The sequence below is a fragment of the Pipistrellus kuhlii genome, unplaced genomic scaffold, assembly GCF_014108245.1.
Source record: "Pipistrellus kuhlii isolate mPipKuh1 unplaced genomic scaffold, mPipKuh1.p scaffold_m20_p_49, whole genome shotgun sequence".
In the NCBI taxonomy this organism is placed as follows: Eukaryota; Metazoa; Chordata; class Mammalia; order Chiroptera; family Vespertilionidae; genus Pipistrellus; species Pipistrellus kuhlii.
This window is the reverse complement of record NW_023425550.1, coordinates 589,111-612,557: the sequence shown is the minus strand read 5'-3', so window position 1 is coordinate 612,557 and position 23,447 is coordinate 589,111. Positions and strand designations below refer to the sequence as shown.

Sequence of the window (23,447 nt, the reverse complement as noted above, 5' to 3'; positions counted from 1 at the left end):
ATATGGTATCAACAGCGTATTGATTCCTATGTGTGTTAAGAACCTCACGCCTATCACAAAGATACCACATCTACACGATTTTCCCAAAGCATCATTCCATTGGAATGACAGGAATGTACATAGCTACAGATGAGTCCAACTGGATCAATTAAAGGTACAAAAGTTGTCATCCAGACAAACACTTCCATTAAAGTTTTCTATAACTTATTATGTACCGAGTGGCTTCTATTGTTGGGGTTCTAGTTCCTGCCCGCAAGCAGCCAGTGGCCTCTGAGCGACACTACACATAAAATGACCATTATACTATGGCCTGATAAACGCTATCACAATCATGTGGACACTATGTGATGAGAGCTCAGAAAAGGATAAACTTAAATTGGCAAGGAAGCGGGGGTGGGGTGGGGAGAAGGGGGAAGGAGAAAAGAAAGAGCAGTCAGTTGCTGGATCAGAGTACATGAGGCTGATAGGACATGAGGTAAGAAAAGACTTGTTTGTAAATGTTCACAGCAGCTTTATTGGTAATAGCCAATCATGTAGAAACAACCCAAATGTCCATCAATAGATAAAGGGATAAGCAAACTGTGGTGCATCCATCCAATGGAATACTATTCAGCAATAAAAAGGAATAACTGTTAGCCCCTATCACAGTATGAATAAATGATGCTGAGTAGAAGCTAAACAAGAAGGAGAATATACTTAATAATTATATTTCCAAAAAACTCTAGAAAATATAATGTAGACCATAGTGCTTGGGAATGGGAAGAAGCCATGGGAGCGAGGATTTATAAGGAAGCCTACAGAAACTGCTGAGAGATGAAGGATATGTTCATTATCTTGAATGTAATGATGGTTTCCCAGGTGTATAATGTGTCAAAACTCTTCATGTTCACTTTAAATCTGTGTAGTCTGCTGTCAGGAAAAGAAGAAGAGGCATGGCATAATTAGCTCTGCATTTTAAACAGATCATTCCCAAAGCAGCTTGGAGGCGGGGCTAGAAGAATTCTCAGGGAAATAGCAGCCAGAGAGGCCAGAGGACTACCATGAGTGAATGAAGTACCAGAAGCCAAAGAGAGAAAGAATGCCAAAACCAAGGACAGGATTGGCAGCGTGCAGAACCACAGAAGAGGATATTTAGTGGGGTGACTGTTTGCAGGTCGTGGTAGGAGAGCCCATTTACTCAGAACTTGTTGATACAAGATGACCATACTCTGAGACTGAGCACACAACACATCTTTGGAAGGGAGCCATGAGGGAAGAAGGCAATACTCAGCCTAGCAAAGCAGACTGTCCTATCCAAATCCAGCTCTTATGAGGTGAAAAGGTCACACCCAGCTGTCCTCTCATCCACCCCTGGCGCAGTGGACTATCTGCTGAAATGCCTGCTAGTCCACAGTGGGGGGTGGGGGGGAATGTGATAGCCTTAGGCCATTGCCCTTACAATCCAGAATGGCAACACATGCCTTTATCTTGCACTAAAATTGTATTTTCTTTAATGATTAGTCTCATTTCTTTTTTTTCTTTTTTATTGATTTTACACAGAGAGGAATTGAGAGGAACAGAGAATTAGAAATATCGATGAGAGAGAAACATCGACCAGCTGCCTCTTGCACACCCCCCACTCGGGATGTGCCCGCAACCAAGGTACATGCCTTTGACTGGAATTTAACCCGGACCTTTCAGTCCGCAGGCCGACGCTCTATCCACTGAGCCAAACCGGTCCCGGCAAAATTGTATTTTCTTGATAAATTTTCCTTATAGTGAAGAATTCCAACAAAGCAATGAACTGACATAGCAAGTCTAATCAGCCTTCAGTTCATCAGGAAAGGGTGGGGTGCTCTTCTGTTAGTAATGCCAACGAATACTGAATCAGAGTTTAAAGTGATTCTCTATAGTCTTCTATCTCGTAAGGTCATAAGGACATTAATGAGATTGAAAAGACCTAGTCCATTTGTCCTCTAAAGAAAGTGGTCTGACTGATCTTGAGCATTTTTTTTTAATTTAAAAAATATATATATTTTATTGATTTTTTACAGAGAGGAAGGGAGACAGATAGAGAGCCAGAAACGTTGATGAGAGAGAAACATCAACCAGTTGCCTCCTGCACACCCCCCACCGGGGATGTGCCCGCAACCAACGTACATGCCCTTGACCGGAATCGAACCTGGGACCTTTCAGTCCGCAGACCGACGCTCTACCACTGAGCCAAACCGGTTTCGGCGATCTTGAGCATTTACATCACCTGTGCTCCCAAGGAAAGTGCCATGTCACTTTATGGATCACTATAAGCGAAGTGTACACATTAAACTTACCAATGGCCTTGATGGATTCTCCTGGAAAAAGCGGTGCTTCTTCCATCTGTGCCAGCTTATTCCCATCCCTTAGAGCCTAGGGGAAAAAAAGCAAACAGGAGTAAATCTCACTTCCCATCAGTATATGTGGGAATAAGAGTGGTGTTCTGTGCTGTCGCTACAAAGCTACAGAGGCGTGCAGAATGTATGCTCCCTCCCCTTACAAGACAGCTTCAAAGCTTAGCATCACAGGACACCATGCTGCATTGTCTAGCAAATTATTACACATATTTAAAGTTCACAGAAAGCATTAATACAGAAATGGCTTGACATAACAGATACATACAGTAATCAATACAGACAGCTATTATAAGGTGCCTCCAAAAATTGGAAATAAAGTTTAAAAAAAAAGTTATCTTCTGAGCATGAAACGAATTCAAATAAAATCAAAATTAAATGTAGGTGCTTAGCTAGCTGTAGAAATGGCCCAGCTTATGAGATAATGTGGAAAACCCTGAAGTCTAAAGTAGTCAGGGAGGTGTCTCAGGGCAGTGATATTACTAAGGAAAGCTCTTGGCTTTTGTACTGCAGCCAGCTACCCATGTGTATGCACACTGAGTGGCCAGATTATTATAATCTCTGGACGCATAATAATCTGGCCACTCAGTGTATATGTGTATGTGAATGTATAATAATCTAGCCACTCAGTGTACAAAGTTTAGCAGCTTGTTAGTGTATGTACCATCCAGACCATGAGAAAGTATGCCCTCATATGGCAGACAAGAGTATGTAAATCAAGACTGTGGAACAGACTAATCAGGCTTCGTCAAAGTCAATTCACCCTTGTGCTCACCAAGCAAATTGCTAGTGAGGTACTGTGTTTCCTGGTTACAATACTAGGAAAAGGATGTATTGGATAGATGACTATTACAAGATGCCTGGGTATAAATGTGGGTACATGTCCACAGTTCTCCAGATTGGCACGGAAGTCCAGTAGTCAGTCTCTTGTGAGTTTGGTTGGATAGTGCCAGGGAACTCCGGGAACTTGAGAAAATGGTGCTCTCAAACTACAAAGCTGGGGACCAGAACCCGAATTCTGGGCCTATTCCAAGGTACTGCCACCCCCTGCAATGCTGCTAAGGAAACTGGTAACTTTCTCCTTGGCATCTCACGAATAAGAATAAGATGTTCAAAACCCTAGAAACCACCAAGCTGTGTTTCACAGAGCATTAAATTCCCAAGAGATGTGAATAGGTTTTTTTGGGTTTTTTTGTATGAAAAGTTTAGGAAATGCAGGATTAAAGAAAACAAGTTAAACTGTGTGTGTGAGATGTCTTTAGCATGTTAATGTATGTCAAATCCGCAAGAGGGCGCTAGAGTATGCTGCATTTCCCATACCTATTTGGTCCTGAGCTGCTTTCTTCAAAAATATATTAACCTCAGGAGGCCACTAGTGTTCAGAGGAAAACGGACTGGACAATACCAAGCTTTCAGCATAATTTTGTGAAGTAAAACATTAAAACTTGATAACTTTTTAATTCTAGTAAAAATTGAAAGTTAAAAGTAACTATGTTTCATAGTTATGAGTATTTCATTATGATTTATTAAAGGGACTCAATTTAAAAACTCTATACATAGTAGTTTCATCAAAATTTTGAAATTAAAGAAAAGGAATAGGTGAGGACATAAAGAGTAAATTCAATGCTAAATGTTGGTCTGGATATGTCCGTTCTATGGGGAAGACACAAAATAACAAAGTCCATCCTCCTCCTTATCAAGTACATGATTAAAACAATATAGATTACCTCCAAACAACTTAATTTCATTTGAATTTTTAGTCCAGATTGGTTTTTAAGACACTATTTAGCCCAACATTTTAGGGACTTAAAGAATTACTAAAGAGGACATGAGAAAGTGTTTTTGGATTCATTTTAATATCCACACCTGATTTAGAACTATATCTTTTACACACTAATATATAAACCGATACTTATATTTTTAAATGACTACTTTTATAAACAATAAGAAATCACAAATCCTTAACAGAAGCCTTATTTGAAAGTCATCTTCTTTAATTTATTACTTGAACTAGAGGATACTTTTATAATATAGTTACAATGTAAGAAAGCCATTTTAATCAATATTCAAGTTTTGTATTACTTCAAATATTAAACTGTGAAAGCTTATATTAACGGCTAAATATTATCTTATATATATATATTATATAGACTTTAATTCCTTAACTTATATTTTAAAATAAATGAGGATAGGTTATTTTGAAATATATTTACTAAAGCAAGCTGTTCTAATTAACTATATCTAACCATATCTGGAAAGAATGGGGGAAATGTGGCTTACTGGAGCCTTATGTGGAGCCACATCAAACACTTTCAAATCCTCAACCCTGGACTACCTAGCAAAATGTTGTGGATGGGAGACAGCAGTGATTGGGACCATTTTGAGAATATACAAGGCTCTCAAGATAGAGGTTAAAGATCAAACATTTCCCTTTTTTTCTGAAAGCCATGTTGAATTTGGCTTAAAACACCTGTGCATTTATATGAAGCATAACTGTGTTGGTGAGACAAACCTCTCACTAATAATTAAATCTGGGACATGCTCTTTAAGTAATGAGAAAGCAACTGTCAGAACAAAATAAATGATCCTGCTGCTGCAGACTTCCCCGTAAAATGTTTATTTTGTACAGGAAGCACATTTCACTTTAGGATAGGAATTCAAGAGGAGAATAGTTTTTAAAGGCTCATTGTTTGGTGAGTACAGTTTACCAAGCTGATGTTAGGAAATGGGACTCATACTTGGGCTACATTAAGCTTTTGTTGCAACTACTAAGTTGCACAAGACATAATTTGACCCTTGATTTATCCAACCCATGTACAGCATAATCAAAGAACAGATTCTTGGGAACAAAATTTGATTTCATGAACACACCCGTTCCTCTTGGTGCCTTTACTCCCAGTGTTGAGGAATTTCCTCTGATGATCTCACCCAAATCCTGTTCCGGAGACCCTGAAGGTCCAGCTGAAGGCCCACCAGCTCCCTGGTACAAGATACTATGCTGGGCACGGACCATGCACATTTGAAGAGAGCAAAGTCTGCACCCTCAAGGAGCATGCTTAACATATGCATCTGTCCCATCTAAGTCTCTGTAAAGGCCCATCAGAATCCTGTTATGACTGAGGCTCATGAGCACATCAATAACCCTATGTGGGAAAACCAAGAACTATGGATGAACAAGTTTCTCGTTGACAAGATGTTGGATAAACCAATTTTTGCAAATGATGTCATCATGGAATCTACCAAACTTGGGCAGGAGGGCACTACTGTAGTGGTAAAAACATCTGCTTATCGTCTAGAAATCTAGTATGAAATGGCTTCTAAATACACACTCTGTAGCTACAAACAGATGAACATGTAGAACTTGCCACCTGATCAGCTTCAGCTTCAGAAGGGTAGCCATTGTGTTCTTCCTGAATCTCCTGCACAGCACCAGGTGCATGGACAAGAAAAAGCAAAGAGGAGAAAGAGAAACACGTGCAAACAGACAGGTGAAAGCACAGAACTTCTTTTTTAAAGAGACAGTAAGCATGTACAAGTCGACACACCTTTCATGGCTTTGTAAATCACAACATTTCACCCCTTGGAGGTAAGGAAATAATGTGTACGCCATCTATAGCATCTTCAGCCTAAATGGAGTATCTATTCTGTATTTGTGTTGGGGTAGAAAAATGAAAAGCAAACAAACATCATGGATTTCAAGGAATGTACTGTCTTTTTAAAATCAAGCAATATGCACTATAGCGTACAAAGAACAAAACAGTAGAGAGGTAATATGCTCATGGAAAATAAAGAACACCACAGAAACCAGGTAAAGGGCAAATTCCAGCCAAAATACAAAGGCAGTTCATAGACATGTATTTTAAACACAGTAAGTATTCATATATTCTCAAGAATTATTATATTGTCCAGCAATCAACTCCACTTGTATTACCAAAACTTCCACAAACATGCTCATGCACGTATCACATGCTAGAAATATACATATAATCTGGTACTTATTGCTTATTACTAAATATTGTGAATTATGAATCAATGCCATATTAAACATTTCTAATTACAGTATCAACATGCTTCAAAGAAACAGCTGAGAGATCACATATTTTTACTTAAAATTTTTCCAATCCCTTTAAGGTATACTATTCTTAATTTAATGTTTTCATAGAATCAGTTTTTGAAACTTTAAAAATTGGACATTTAGTTTAGCAGAATTAAAAATCAGAATACTTAAAATGACAAAATTATAATACCTTTTATTATATCAAGTCTCTAAGGCTGAAAATATTAATATTTAGCATAGGTATATATTTTTCCTTCATGAAACTGGTTCCAATGACTATACTTCTTTGAAAGGCAATCAGTGAAGAAGTAACAGAGATTTAAAAAGAATTTACTATCTCTCATCTTTCATTTTTGTCAATAAAGTAGAATTGTCACTTAATACATTTCTATACTTCATATCAAATGGAATTTAGTACACAATTGGTACTGCTACCCTTCAAAGAAAAGTGATTTTTTTAAAATGCAGCCAGTTTTTTTTTAACTTTCCATTTTTAAATACAAAGAGAATTGAATCATTCTTTGACAAAAAATTTAAAAACGGAACAATGAATGGCTAGACAACAACAAAAACCACACAGCATTTCAAAGTCCATGCAAAGTGCAAAGCCACGCACTAATATTTAACAATGTGAATCACTGAAAGACAATGATTCTCACAGTGAAAGAAAACATGGTGAAAACAAAATTCAACAAAGATAAACCAACTAGAATCATAAGAATTTGATGTAATCTGCTTACTTTTGTACTACTTATTGGCTTCAACAAGATTAAGAATTTTAAGCTGAAGTCCCTAAATTATTCTATCAAAATCCACATTGTTTTCGTTTAATGGAAATAGGTTAGTTTTCAACGTCTAATACCCAGGCTTACATGCATGCACATTACCAATCTTTGTCTTGCTTTATGAATACTCTGAAATAAAGGGAAGGAAAATCATGAAGAAATATAAGCTATAACCCACTAGATGTAATAGTTATATCTGTGTTTGCTAAACTTATCCTTAGGATTAGCACTTCTGCTTTTGGGATTCAGCATGCAGACATGAAAGTGACTTAAAATCTTACTTAGATAGGGCGGACAACTAACAATTTTGTTGTTGTTGCTAAATTCTTTAGCATGAATTACATGCTAAACAAGGTTAAAAGAGGACTCCACCTTCTAAGCCCCTGCCACAAAGATCCATTTAGTCAGAATTCATGTAACACAACAAAAGTCAGTATTTCACACTGGCAACAATTTTAGCATCTGGCCCTCATACACATTGGTTATTATTACACATAAAACCATTTTAACAAATAAAGCGTTTCCAGTGAACACTGAAAGCTATGACACAGCAGAGCAAATTGATTGGAGTGACTCATAAAAACCAGTGAGAAGGCAAAGAACACTAAATAGACTGTTCAATAAAGCACAGACACACAAGTAGGAGGCCCATCTGCCAAACATCCTTACCCTTATATCAGGCCTCCTGAAAACCTGTTAGTTAAAATACAGAACATCATCATCACAAATACATTACTATTGACCTGTACAAAATGTCATTAAGTTCGCCAGCCCATTCCCTAATAAATATCATAATTCTGTACATAAAATCAAGCAGATCGATCCTAACACATTTGCCCTTTAAAGTTTCATTCCACATCAAATCAATCTTAACACATTTGTCCTATAATTTTCAGGCGAGTCTATGGTTTGAAGAAACTTATTGCCCTTAGGCTAAGACAAACAACATTATTTTAAACACAAACCCCTTCTGTCAAGTGCTATTATAAGCCATTGTGAACAGGCAGTGTTTGTAAAGTTCATTTGTGGGTCTGTTTGGAATACTGAATACATTCACCCCATACAAACAATTATGTAAAAGGGCAGTTCTCATCCCAAACCAGCCCACAGAAATAAAACCAAACCCCAAACCCACAAAAGTTCCCACATTTGACCCAGAGCATAGCTCAGCTACAGTGTTAATGGTATCATGACACTTAGATAACCACAAATCATAACCTGGTTTCTGTAGAAATTATATTTCCAACTCGCACTTGGGACTCCAGAATTTGACTCCTGGATGTGGCTGCCCCACCAAGAGAAAAATGCCTCTCTTGAACCCCAGGCTCTGCTGCCTGGATAAGGACAGCTCCAGGGGGGAAGAGGTAGCTGGCTGGTCTGGGAGGGCCAGAGAACAGGAGGGGAGTCCCCGGCTGCTGCCCCTGCAAGGGGAAGCCAAGCTTTATTGATTAAGGACACTAATTCCAGCAATGTTCTTCTTGTACCAGTAGCCTATGTATACTACTTGAACATGCAGCATATGCATTCGGGAAGCCTAGGACAGAGGAAACAATACAGAGAATGAAAAGAAACTTTTGAAAAGTGAATAGTGGTGCTGAAACCGATTTGGCTCAGTGAATAGAATGGCGGCCTGCAGACTGAAGGATACCAGGTTCGATTCCGGTCAAGGGCATGTACTACCTTGGTTGCAGGTACATCTCCAGTAGTGAGTGTGCGGGAGGCAGCTGATCTATGTTTCTCTCTCATCGATGTTTCTAACTCTCTATCCCTCTCTCTTCCTCTCTGTAAAAAAATCAGTAAGATATATTTAAAAAGAAAAGAAAAGTGAATAGTGGTAATTGTCTGAGGAAGACCTGAATCATGTATTCCCCATTTCAAAGTCTGATTTCTGATCATCTAACCACTGGATGTTCTATGGAAAACAGATACTTTTAAAAAATCACCAGAGGTTCTTATTAGCTGTATAGATTTTCCTCAGGATAGATAAGCACATGAAGATTTCATCTCTGTATCATCATTAAATGAAAATACACTTGAAGTAAAAAAAAGTTTTCTGAATTATGTGATGTTGTAGCGCAAAGAGATTTATTTAGGCCCATAAGACTATTTAGACTAAGAAGCTTAAACCTGGCTTTTTTTTTTTTTAAGGGGAGAGGGGGTTATATATATGTTTATCTTCTTAATTGTGGTAACCATTTCATAAGTGTATACCTATCTAAACTTAATAAATTGTATGTGCTAAATATGAAAAGTTTATCATTTGTTAATGGCAATGTAATAAAGTTAGTATAAATATGCATACTTTTGTTAATAAAAAATCAAAATGGGACATATATGGCAATGAAACTCAAAATAGAAAGTCTCCACTCCCTGAGCTTCATTCCTCAGTGATAACCATGTTTAACTGGACCTATTTTTAATTCTGAGGATCGCCTCCATAACTATAAATATGGTCACACCTCAACTTCTAGATTTCTTTACCTTAAACAGTAGCTAGTTTCATCCCATTTTAAAAGATGAGGAAATAAGCTTTCTCAAACTACTATCTCCATCTTCCTAATCTCTGATTATTGAAAAATTGATTTTTAGTTCTTTTATTGTCTTCCTTAAGCAAAGCTGCATCATAAAAAAACTCATGGGGAGAGTTTGAAGAGACTCATGGGATAATAGGATAAATAATAGTGAGGGAAGGAGACTTGACTTAGAGTGGTGAAAACACAATACAGTACACAGATGATGTATTATATGATGGTACACTTTAAACCTATATACTTTTATTAACCAATACCACATCAACATTCAATAAAAAGTTAAAATACTCACGATATGATTTTTAGGTGCCAGACACTCTTCTAAGCACTTTGTATGTATAACTTATTTTATTCTCAGAACAACCTTGTGAGATAAAAACTATTGGCTCCAGTTTTGGTGAGAAAACCAAGTCAAGGTTAAATAATCGGCCAAGTTCAAGGTGGCAGCCAAGTACTTAAACCCAGGTGGTCTGCTACACTGCCTTAGGATGGCGTCACTATAATTAACACATTTAAATTATAGTCTTCAAGCATACAATCAACCTTTTAGGGTTCATGTAAAAATCAACACCACTATCACTTCCCTCGTTTCCCCTTTCTACCTCCAAACCTCTGCTCTAGCAAGCCATTATTTTCACATTTGTTCTGTAACTACAATATTTCTGACACTTTCTCTATAATGTAATACCAACAACTGAAAATAACAAAGCAGTATTCACAAGTAGTGTAACTGAGCCTTCCTTCCTTATATGTAGGACATATACCATTATCAATAAGCCTTTCGTATTGGAAGGAGAGACTAACTCAAAAGCCTGGAAAGGGGTAGGATGATTCGTGCTTTTACACCCACATAATTCTTTTCTTTTAAATATATATTTTTTATTGATCTCAGAGAGAAAGGGAGAGGGGGAGATAGATAGATCAATTATGAGAGAGAATCATTGATTGGCTGCCTAATGCACACCCCACACTGGGGATCAAGGCCCCAATCCTGGCATGTGCCCCGACTGGGAATCAAACCATGACCTCCTGGTTCACAGAGCCATACTCAACCACTGAGCCACACCTGGCGGGCCTACACTCATATAATTCTTTACTGTAATGAAATCCTTGGTATTCTTGGTAGAAGACCAAGGTCTCCCGAAAGTCTATAAATTAATACCCAAGTGTTTCTCTCTGGTATAGTTTACATTTCTTCTGAAATAATCCATTTCAGGTACACAGAGAGATTAATTCTTTTTTTCCCCCCTTGAACTGGATTCTGACTGAAGCTGGAGAAGAGAGCAGTGGTTTTAAGTTAGGAGGCCTGGGTCCTACTTATAGCCTCTTAATGTCTGTACTTGGTCCCAGTCTCTACACATACAAAAGAAGAGGAGTCTCCAGAATGACTGCAAAGTCCTGACGAGCTCTAAAACCACAGGAGTTATGTGTCTAATCCTCATGTAAATACTTCAGAAAACATCTTCCCAACCAAATCTTCTGGATGCAAACCAGCATAGTGGTTAGAAGAATGAACTCTGAAGTCAAATCTTGCGTCACTGCCAGACAGACCCCTGATGAGCAACACAAGCCCTGGGAGTTTTAGTCTCTTCTTCTCTAAATCAGTGATGCTGGGCACACTTCCCTTGCAGGTTGTTGGGAGGGTTAAATTGGGTAACACAATTATACCTGGGTGGATAAGTACTCAGGAAGCAGTTGTTAGCATAAGTACTACCGTATTTAGGCAACCTTTTATAGTTGATTAGAGGCCTAGTGCACGAATTCCTGCATGGGTGGGGTCCTTTGGTCTGGCCAGTGATCAGGGTTGATTGAGGCCATCAAGCCAAGTCCCAATCAGGCTGGCCGTCCGGGGGAGGGACCATGGGAGGCTGGCCAGCCAAGGGAGGTTGGCTGTGGGAGCCCATTGACCACCAAGGGGCGGCTCCTGCATTGAGCATCTGCCCCCTGATGGTCAGTACACATCATAGCTACCGGCTGGTTGGCCGGTTATTCAGTCATCCGATTGTATTGGTTGCTTAGGCTTTTATATATATATGGGTCTCAACCTACCCAACTTGCACCACAACTATTTTGACCTGCCTCACATCCCTTCTCTCACCTCCTACACATGCCAAGAACTTACAAGAAGGTACAAAAAAGTTAATGATCTTAGTCTATTTAACAAAGCAAGCAGACTACCTGGAAGTTAAGCGTGGAATTCAGAGTGCTTCTGGATTGAACACATGCTGGGAGGGTGGTTCAATTGCCCCTAACTCCAGAGGGGCAGAAGCTCCTGATCTTGAGACCTTCCTAGACCTCGTCATTATATCTCTTCATCTGGCTGTTTATCTGTGTTCTTAAAGAAACTGGTAAATGTTCAGTGTTTCCCTGAATTCTGTGAGCTGGTCTAGCAAATTATCAAATCCAAAAGGGGGTCGTGGGAGCCCCTAACTTGTAGCCACGTCTGGCAGAAGTTTTGGGGAAACTGGACACCCACTATTTGCTTTGGCATCTGAAATGGGGGACAGTCTCATGAGACTGAGCCATTAACCTCTGGATTCTGCATTAACTCCCATTAGTGTCAGAATTTAATTGAATTGGAGGACTCCCAGCTGGTGTTGGAGAATTGGTTGGTGAGGGGGAAACACGCACATCTGGTGTCAGAAGTATTCTAGGTATGCAATGTAAGTAGCTGGGAAGGAAACAATGAATTATTTCCCAGAGAATCCCCCAAATTTAAATTTGTATTGAAACTTTATTTTGGGCATAAAACTCTATTCCTCTGCCCTCAGGTTCCATTCAAGTCTTTCTTTGGGGCATTCCTCAAAGAATGAACTCTAAAGTCAAATCTTGCGTCACTGCCAGACAGTGACGCAAGATTTGTAAGGGCTCGGGATGATCACTTGCTCTGAGTGGATTTGGGAAAAAGAGCTACTGTGCTTCCCTTTGCCTCTCTGGGCTTTGTGTGCCAGCCTGCCTATAGCGTGCAGCCTGGTCTCCTGGTCCCATGAAGAATTTGCCCATGTGGGCTCTGCCCCAAAGGAAAAGTCAAATTTTTCAGGGCTGCCTTTGGGAGAGCGTATATTATCCAGGGCCCACGGTGGCCTCACACCTGAGCCAAGCCCTTCAAGTCAGCTTTGAGCAATTATTATGGTCTATATCAATTCAGCTTCTGTTTGAATTCTTCTTTAGGTACCGGTAGTTGACACCCTTAAATTCTCAACAGCATGAAGGTTAGTTCAGAACATTTTCAAACCCAGCCAAGGGTAAAAATTGAGTGGATCTTGTACAAATATTAATAAGATCCACTCAATTCCAGGTGCTGTGGTAAATGTTTTAGGTGTTATCTCAACCCTCCCAGCCACTGGGAAAGAAGATTTTACTATTACCCCTATATGACAAATGAGGAAACCAAGGCAGCAAGAGGTGAAGTAACTTACCCAAGGTGATAGAGTCAGCAAAGCAGAGTGGGGAATTCAAACCCAAGTTGGCTGGTTTGAGCATCCATGCTCTTAACCTAGAAAAAGCACCACCTAAACCTGTTCCCCTTCCGGAGGAGGCTGATAAAGGCCCTCAGGCTTAATGCCCAGAATGCCATGCTCTGCCCCCTCCTCTCCTCCCACCACACCTTGTTTATTTGTCCTTTAAATGCTCACCACGGTCCAATTTGTACTATTGAGATATGTTTTCTGGTGTCCCTTTCCCCTACTATGAATTCCATGCAGCCCAGCCCTTGAAAATAACAGGTGCCTTACATCACATTTATAGAAGTGATTTGAGCTCCGCAATTACAATACACTTCTCTTGTATTTGTTTTTTACATATCATAGCATAACTATATGTTTCATTTAAATCATACTTTTGATATATCATGAGTTTTTAGAAATATTAATCAAAATATATTTTACATGCAATACAGAGAGATTCCATGTACTATGTCATCTGATTTCCCCAATGGGAGTATATAACAAAACTATATTGCCATATGAGAAGCAGAATATTGACACTAACACAGTCAAGACACAGAACAATTTAATCACTACAAGACCCCAAAGTTGTTTTTTTATAGCCACATCCACTTTTTTCCTGCCCTTCCCTAGCCCCTGTTAACCACTAATCTACTCTCCATTTCTATAATTTTGTCATTTCAGGACTGCTATATAAATGAAAACATAAAGTATATAAATGAAAACATACAGTCCGTGACCTTTTGGGAGTGCTGTTTTTGTTTTGTTTCATTTTGTTTTGTTTCGTTTTGTTTTGTTTTGTTGTGTGTGTGTGTGTGTGTGATTGGCTTTTTTATTGTGTTTGTTTTTTAATTCTCACTTGAGGATATTTTTCCATTGATTTTTAGAGAGAGGAAGGGAGAGGGACAGACAGAGAGAAACACTGATGTGAAAGATACCTGGATTGGTTGCCTCTTGTATGCCCCCAACCAAGGTCGGGAGCCTGCGACCAAGGTACATGCCCTTGACCAGAACCAAATCCTAGACCCTTCAGTCTGCCGGCTGATACTCCAGCTAGGGCAGAAGTGATGTTTGTTTGTTTGTTTGTTTGTTTGTTTATTTGTTTATTCGGTGTAATTTTATTCTCTCTGTCTTCTCTATTCTGCTATTGAACTCATCCATTGAGGTTTTTTTTTTAATTCAGTTATCATATTTTTTCAGTTTTAAAATTTCCATTTGGTTGTCCTTCATCTCATGTATATCTGTTTAAACTTTTCCATTTCTTATCTGTGACATTCTATTTTCATGATTTCAAGTATATTTGTAATTGCTTATTGAAACAATTTTATGATGGCTTCTTTCAAACCTTTTTTTACATCATTCTAATATCTGTCATCTCGGTTTTAGCATCTATTCTCTTTTTTTTTTAATTCAGTTTAAGATCTTTCTGATTCTTGGCATAAGATTCTTTTTTAATCCTTACCCAAGGATATTTTTCCATTGATTTTTAGAGTGAAAGGAAGGGAGGAGGAAGCAGAAGAGGGAGGAAGGAAAAAAGAAAGGGAGGGAGGGAGGGAGGGAGAGGGAGAGAGGGGGAGGTGGGGAGGAAGAGAGAAGAAGGGAGGGAGGGAGGGAGGGAGGGAGAAACATCTATGTGAGAGAGACTTATCAACTGGTTGCCTCCCACATGTGCCCTGACAGAGGCCAGGGATCAAACCTGGAATAGAACCTGCAACCTCCCCTAGCTGGTTTGGCTCAGTGGATAGAGCATCAGCCTGCAGACTGGGTTCAATTGCAGACAAGGGTTTGATCCCCAGTAGGGGGCGTGCAGGAGGCAGCTGGTCAATGATTCTCATCGTTAATGTTTCTCTCTCTCCCTCTCTGAAATCAATAAAAATATATTTAAAAAAGAGCCTGTGACCCTTTGGTCTGAGGACCAACACTCTAACCACTGAGACAAACTGGCCAGGGCTAATGAGTGATTTTTTAAATAAAAATCTAGACATTTTGAACATTTAAACCTGCTGTTTGAGCTGGCTTTCTCTGACACCGCTCCAGCAGAAGGGGAGGGGGGGTGTGGGGCCGAAACTTTTTCTGTGGTGTTTGGCTGGAGTACAGTGGTTAGTGTCTAAGAGTTTTCTTTTTGTTAGGCTGCCCCTTTCATGGTCCTTTGGTAACAGAGTAGGCTTTTGTTGTCTGTGCCTGTTGGCATTTTGGGGTTGCTGGCTTCTTCAGCAATAAGTCTGGGACATAACAGTATGTGACAAAAACAAAACCCAGGAATTTATTTTACCACCCTGTCATTCCTTGGGTTCTGAAGTACCTGCCTCTTCTCTCTCCCTTTCATAGAATTCTTATGTTTATTTTACAGATTATGTCCAGGGTTTCTAGTTGTCCTTAGCATGAAGAATAAGAACAAGTTAATAAAAAATAAGAAAAAGTACATCTGCTCCATCTTTCTAGAAGCAAAAGCCCAAATCCTGATATTTCTAAGCAATAATTATTCCCTACGGTGTAACCCTGGGAGACAGGATAGCACTTTTCTATTAGAGTGGTTACAAATTAGATGCCTGCTGCTCAGATAGGCAGCAGAGTTTTTTCTAATTTAATTATTCTAGGGGGAGTTGCTGTACGCTCCAGTTCTCCACAGCCCCCTCCTATATCTGTACAGCTTAACTATCTCATGTAGACATTTGTGTTTCCAAACTCAGATTTAATAAATAGATCCTGAGGTCAAGCTATCAACAACAGATTACAGCCATGGATTCTGGAAGATCAAGCTTAAGCCTCCCTTTTCATAAATAGTACTCCATTTAAGAAATATTAACTTAAGCCGAAACCGGTTTGGCTCAGTGGATAGAGCGTCGGCTTGGGGACTGAAGGGTCCCGGGTTCGATTCCGGTCAAGGGCATATCCCCAGTAGGGGGTGTGCAAGAGGCAGCTGATCAATGACTCTCATCGATGTTTCTAGCTCTCTCTCTCTCTCCCTCTCTGTACAAAATCAATAAAATATATATTAAAAAAAAGAAATATTAACGTAGTTCAAGCATAATTAAGCCTTCCCCATACACTTCTCTCCAAAGCCCTTCAGGAAATTTGTGTTGAGCATCCAGAATTTAATCACTGTACTAATTTGTTAAATGATTAAACTTAGTACCTCTCCATTATCTTCTTCAGAATGTTTAAAGATAAAATCTAGCTACTGAGTGTGTATGGATCGGGGGAGGAAAACAGGAGAAGTATATAGATTTGATTATGATAATGATGATGATGGAACCAGAGGAAGGAGAATGATAACATTAAAATTATAATGTCCTAATTTCTTAAGGCCAGCCAGAATCAAATCTTTTTTGGACAAAATAGAATTGAAGAATGTTCTACAAAGAAAGTAGTTTAGAGATTTACAATCTAATCCAAACTCTTCTATCCTTACAGATAAGGAAACTAACAGTCATGGTTATACAAGTTCACAAAGCCAATCAGTACTGTTTGTCCTATTCCATCATGTTCCTTCTTGGCCTAGTTCTACTTTTCCAGCAATGGAAACTGATCAACTGTGTCACTTTTAATAGTTCCTAAACAATTCTTAACTATATTATTTCATCTAATCTATAGAACATTATATTCTGATCTTGTTCTTAAATTTATTGACAAATTCAAGAGAGAATTTTACTCTTTTAGCCCAGTAAAAATGAAAGCAATTGAGTAGTAGAGGGGAAGGAAAACAAAACAAAACATTTTATTATATTTCCTCTGGAGTATTAATTACAATATTAGTCAGATATTCAGGATGACTTGGTATTAAAGCGAACATTTATTAATTTAGTTGATTTACAAATTCACCATAAAGGTTATCTACTCTTTCATCTGCGACCATGTCTCTCAGACTTCTGTCATTTCATATATTGCCTGCACAAGTTGGTTTGCTGTATTGGTATAGTGCCTGTACTAATATTAGTATTTACCTTTATATGGCCTTTAAATCCACTCCTTTTTCATAATTTGCCTAGCTCTAAGAAATAACATCCATTAAACTGCAAGTGTGATGTGCTCGTTTTACTAAACTCATCAAAATAATTGTGTAACTGTTAAAAATGTCCATGGACATACCATCTAAACTCATCTCATGTGAAACCAGTGACTTTCTTGCCACATTTTGGGTGATCTCATCCTGAGATGTCAATTTATAATAAAGCAATCATCTCCGAAATCTATCATGAGTTGCTAATTATTCAGATTTGTGGACACGTACCAAAAATGTATGGTCCCATCACTAATTTCAATAGATATTAACCACACTGGGTTGCCTGCCCTGCCTTCAGATATTCTGACTCACAGAGTAGGATGGGGTCCAAGGAAGGTGCATTTTAAAAAATACATATTTTATTGATTTTTTTACAGAGAGGAAGAGAGAGGGATAGAGAGTTAGAAACATCGATGAAAGAGAATCATCGATCAGCTGCCTATTGCACACCCACTACTGGGGATGTGCCTTCAACCAAGGTACATCCCCTTGACCGAAATCGAACCCAGGACCTTTCAGTCCGCAGGCTGATGCTCTATCCACTGAGCCAAACCGGTTTCGGCAGGAAGGTGCATTTTTTCAAGCACCCCACTGAGTACTGATGTGAGAAGACCCAAGGGCCACATTTTGAAAAAACAGTGGGCAGAGGGGTAGGACAGATTTTAAAACTCATTCTAGCTCTTCAATAGGATGACTTGGGTTCAAATCTTAGTGTGTTTTTTTAAATTTTTTTTTTTTATCAAGTTGTACTAGCAAAACATTAGATAGAGCTTAATACCATCTTGAGTTCAAATCCCAGTTCCGACTGTGTGATACTAAGCAAGTCATGTGACTTCTGCGATGCTTGGTTTCCTCTTTTGTTAAATGACAATGAAAATAAAAGTGACCTTACTGGGTTATTTTAAGGCTTAAATGGGTGATATGTCAAAACCACAGAACCCTGTACATGCTAGGAGGTTTTTGAGGATGTGGAACCACTCCAGCAGCCTACCACTCAGAAGACAATCAGCATCCTATATAATAAAAGACTAATATGCAAATCGACTGGACAGTCACTATGATGCATACTGACCACCAGGGGACAGATGCTCAATGCAGGAGCTGCCCCCTGGTGGTCAGTGCGCTCCCACAGAGGGAGCTCCACTCAGCCAGAAGCCAGGCTCACGGTTAGGGAGCATAGCGACTGTGGTGGGAGCCACTCCCGCCTCCGCAGCAGTGCTAAGGATGTCCGACTGATGGCTTAGGCCCACTCCCAGACTTCAAGAGGGTACAGGTCAGGCTGAGGGACGCCCCCCTCCAAGTGCACAAATTTCATGTGCTGGGCCTCTAGCTTCAAATAAAGATACAAGTGCTCTGTTCCATACAAACACCTGCTCCCATTTAATTACAAACCTTGAATTTTGCCTATAATAAATTAACCTCCAAATTGAGTGTGTATTTTATTTTTTTATTAAATTGATTGGGGTGACTTTGGTCAACATGAACATATAGTTTTCATGTGTGGATTTCTACTTTACAAGATCTGTATATTGCACCATGTGCCCACCACCCAAAGTTTGAGTATTTTAAATAAGATACTTGTACAATAGATAATTTAAAATATTACTGATTGATGACTACAAATTAAATTCTCAAAGAATTGTATCTGGCCCTATCTGGTTTGGCTCAGTGGATAGAGTGTTGGCCCTCAGACTGAAGGGTCTTGGGTTCCATTCCAGTCAAGGGTATGTACCTTTGTTGCAGGGTCCGGTCCAGCATCCCAGAGGCACTTGCGGGAGGTAATCGATGTGCCTCTCTCATATCGATGTTTCTCTCTCTCTCTCTCCCCCTTCCACTCTCTCTAAAAAAAAATCAATGAAAAAAAAATGCTCATGTGAGGGTTTTTTTTAAAAGGAGTTCTATCAGGACCTTTAGGGAAAACCCCAAACAATGGCTCCCAGGCCAGAGGTGTCTCAAAGGCAGCCTATCTTGGTTACTCTGATTTTAAGAACTACTTTATAAGTAGCATGTAAAATTATCCTTGTGGTTTAGAATAAAAATATGTATTATTAAAAAATAACTTGCTCCTTGAAAAAAATATAACTCCCAAATAATAACTTTAACAACAACTTTGTATATTTAACTACAGGGCAAATATAACAAAGACAATGATTAGTCATACTTTTTTACAATAATTCATCAAAGACTTTAGCCATGATCTGATGTAGATACTTAAAATTAAATTTGCAAAATATAGAAAAGCCTTAGTTTTTTTTCTGAATGCCATCTGTTTAACCATTCCAATATGAGCCAATTATGCTACACAAAATTTGTTAATAGACTAAAATTTAAAAAAAAACAACACAGTTGCTTTAGGTTAAAGTACAGACTCAGTCTGATCTATTAATAAAGAGGTTAGAAAGCTATGCACACAATCAACATTCAATCTTTCATAGAACCCACACAGCACTAACAAATATTCAACCAAATGAAAACATTACAGTTAATTCATTAATTGTCAGTACTGAATCACTCCAAGGACTAAGTAAGAGCTATTCTCTACTAACATGGGTCCTTGAGCCTCTCCACTCAGCATGGCACTTACTCAGCTAAAGTGGAGGCAATAGGGCGACCAGTAACTGCTCAGTGACCAGCCACTCAAGCACCAGCTATACAGCAGATGTTTTTCCCACCTGGAGATGGCATATTTGCCCAGCTGTTTTTGTTTTTTTTTTTAATATATGTATTTTTTTTTATTGATTTCAGAGAGGAAGAGAGAGAAAGAGAGAGATAGAAATAGAAACATCAATGATGAGAGAGAATCATTGATCCACTGCCTCCTGCATACCCCACACTGGGAATCGAGCCCGCAACGCAGGCATGCTCCCTTGACCGGAATTGAACTCGAGACCTTTCAGTCCACAGGCTGATGCTCTATCCAATGAGCCAAACCAGCTAGAGAGCCCAGCCAGGTTTTGAGGACCAGGAGTCCCAGCTGCTACTATGTGGGTAAACACAAAAATAAAATAGCAGGGAAACTTATTAAGGAATACACTGTCATCCTTCTGCTTAGACAGATTATCCAATTTCTACCAATCCACAACCAATGCTTTCCTTCAGTAGGTGTCATCAAAAGCATTTGACAGCTTGTATGAAGCAAGTACAGCATGACAGCCAAATTTCAATGACATGGCTTCTTGAGCCAGTTTTTGCACTTAAGTTATGAGCTGAAGAGGAACTGAGTCCAGTGTCCTTAAACAAGGAGTGGCTATTAGGAATGAATTAGAGTCTTTATTGTAGTTCTTGAATTGTTTGTAAGATTTGATGCCTGGCAAGGACCATGACTTTGTGAGACTATTGATTATGGATATTCTGGAATACTAAATGTAATTTGCAAATACTTATGAAAATCAATTATCTCTTACTACCAGGCAAAATTACTATAATAAACAGAAATCTCAAATCAAGCAAACATTACAACCTGAAATGTAAACACAGTTTCGTTTAATGTACCTGTTAATAGGTTTTTACATTAAAACCAAGTTAATCTTCAACCTAAAAGATGGAATACTCAAGTGTTTTATTTATTAATTGATTCAACAAATATTTATTAAGCATCTGCTAAGAAGCAGTGTTAAGTAAAAGAACTCCAGCCCCTCTCTACTGACAAGAAACTTATCACTGTTAACTTTAGAATAAGTAGGAAATCCAACTTTAAAAATAAACAAGATATTTCTTAATTTAATAAGGACTAAAATATCAGGCTGCCCATAAAAATATTCTTGAGATTTTAGAAATTTTTTTACATTATATTATCACATGTTAATGCTGAAACAAACTGTAAAAAAAGACTGTACATCAGACATTTTCTGAAATTTAGAATATTAACAAAAGATACAGGTATTTATTATAATAAGGTAAAAAGTAACATATAATGTATATTAAATCATAAAAATAACGAGTTTTAAAAGAATGATTATACTATAAAGATATCTTTTCCTCTCAATTACAAAATTATTACCAAATATACTATCAATAGATCCTGGTAAAGTTTCTCTTCTAAAGTTCACATCTAACAACAGAGAACCTTTCGGCCTTGCAACAAGCAAATGGCCATCCAGCAACAAGTGACCAAAGTCTCACTTGATTTAAAATTGCAAAGCTTCTTGGCTACTTAGCATACTGAAAATGAATTAAGAACTCAATGCTGCTTACCTTATAATCTCTGGATACATTTTCTGTTGTCACTGAACCTGAAATCTGACTAGAAATTGTAGCAGCAATAAGCTGTTTACACCATTCAACATGTGATCCTGTGGGACTAAAAGAAATAGTGTAATTAAAATATTTTAAGACATAAGTTCTTGGTGAGAAAAATGAGCACTGACTGGGGATATACACTGAGTGGCCAGATTATTATGATCTCTTAACACCTGATAATCTGGCCACTCAGTGTGTGTGTGTGTGTGTGTGTGTGTGTGTGATAGAATATATATATGTGCGCACACGCATATATATAGTCTATCTAATAAAAGAGTAATATGCAAATTAACCATCACTCCGTGACAAAATGGCGGCCCCCATAGCCACAAGATGGTGGCACCCAGTCCCCTCAGCCCTGCTGCTGGAGTGTCTGGGTCTGTCCACCCGAGGGGGTGGATCCAGCTTTCCTGCTCCACTGGTGCTGCAGCGTCTGGGCCTGTCAGCCCCATGGGGATTCGTGCGGACCAAGTGGCGAAGCTGGATCTGCCCCCAGACACAGCAGACAGAGCCCAGACAGCAGGACTTGCGGGCTTCTTTCACAGGGTGATGACTGTGAAGCCCCAGGCCTGACAGACAGAACCCAGACAGCAGGGCTTGGGGGCTTCCTTAGCAAGGTGGCAGTGGGAACACGCCCAGGCCCTGCAGATAGAGCCAGGACAACAGGGTATGGGGCATCCTTAGTGTGTCAGTGTCGGGGAAGCCCCCAGGCCTGGCAGACAGAGCATACTGCAGGCATTGGGGTTTCCTTCCCATGGGGGCGGCAGATAGACAGCAGACAGCAGGGCATGGGGGCTTCATCTCCATGGCTGCAGTGAAACCCCCAGGCCCAGCAGAGAGCAGAGAACCATGGGAGTGGGCCTGAGCCATCAGTAGAACATCCCCTGAGAGCTCCTGGATTGAGAGGGTGCAGGTTGAGCTGAGGGACCCCTGTGCACAAATTTTGTGCACCAGGCCTCTAGTATATATGATCTCTGAATGCATAATAATCTGGCCACTCAGTATATATATACACACTAGAGGCCCGGTGCATAAATTCATGCATGGGTGGGGTCCAGCCAGCCTGGCCAGGGGAAGGGACATGGGGCGGTTGGCGGGCCTGCCTGCTGGTTGAATTCCTGGTCAAGGGGACAATTTGCATATTAGCCTTTTATTATATAGGATGTACACCTAGTGGCCAGATTACTATGTTACTATGCATTCAGAGATCATAATAATCTGGCCACTCAGTGTGTGTGTGTGTGTGTGTGTGTGTGTGTGTGTGTGTGTGTATTTTTTTTTTTTCAGATGAACTTTTATTACACTATTTGGTTACGTTTACATTTACTTTAAGAACTGAAATACTGACTAATAACTAGGAAGTAAGTTAGTTTTCAGGTTGATTTTAAATGAATTGAAAATTTATTTTTAAGATTCTAAGCAAGTTATTCCCTGTCATTTAATGGAATTTTACTCTTACAATTACAGGGGTGGGCAAACATAAGTTTATAGTTGTAAATATGCAAAAGTTTATTCTTGTATTATTACTGGTTAATTATTGTATTATTTTGCCAACCCCTGTATATAGGATGGATATTCTTAATGTGATGTATAAAGGAAATTAATTCTAAAGTGAAATATTTATCTTAAAGCATATGCTTTTAAAACATTCAATCGATTTTATATTGGTAGTGTCAAATCTAGAAAATGTATTCAATAATTTTGAATAAATCAAAGTAACTCTTACTGTAGCAACGTTGATTATCAATATGATTTTTAAAAACAAAATAGAAAAATGATGTCTGTGTCTAGTAGTAATGCTTTCTTAGACTTCTGCAAGGGCTTTTATGACTTACAAAAGGCTCTTACAGTCCTTATTATATCAGAGCCTCACAACCGTGGAATAAGACGACAGAACAGAAAATAGCCAACTTGTTTCTGAGATAATTGAGGCGCAGAGGGGACAGGTCTGGTAAGAAAGTGGCAGGCCTGCCTTCAGCTCCATTAGGGCTGTTCTGGCAGAATATGGCAAAACCAGTAA

General features: G+C 39.0%; 1 protein-coding gene across 10 annotated transcripts in view; it reads right to left on the bottom strand.

The window, feature by feature from the left end:
- Nucleotides 1-23,447, bottom strand: part of MTMR1 (myotubularin related protein 1) — a 62,731-nt gene that overhangs the window by 33,647 nt on the left and 5,637 nt on the right. For 3 of the 10 annotated variants that reach the window (XM_036413066.2, XM_036413074.2, XM_036413065.2), the window contains exons 2-6: nucleotides 21,383-21,488; nucleotides 7,878-7,901; nucleotides 7,311-7,337; nucleotides 5,735-5,785; nucleotides 2,310-2,385 (exon numbers count right to left, since the gene is read on the bottom strand). In XM_036413066.2, the coding sequence (XP_036268959.1) occupies nucleotides 2,310-2,385; nucleotides 5,735-5,785; nucleotides 7,311-7,337; nucleotides 7,878-7,901; nucleotides 21,383-21,488 (284 nt within the window). Of the gene's footprint in view, nucleotides 1-2,309; nucleotides 2,386-5,734; nucleotides 5,786-5,911; nucleotides 6,223-7,310; nucleotides 7,338-7,877; nucleotides 7,902-21,382; nucleotides 21,489-23,447 lie in introns of those variants that run through there. The other 7 variants (XM_036413069.2, XM_036413068.2, XM_036413072.2 and 4 more) reach the window with 7 other exon arrangements.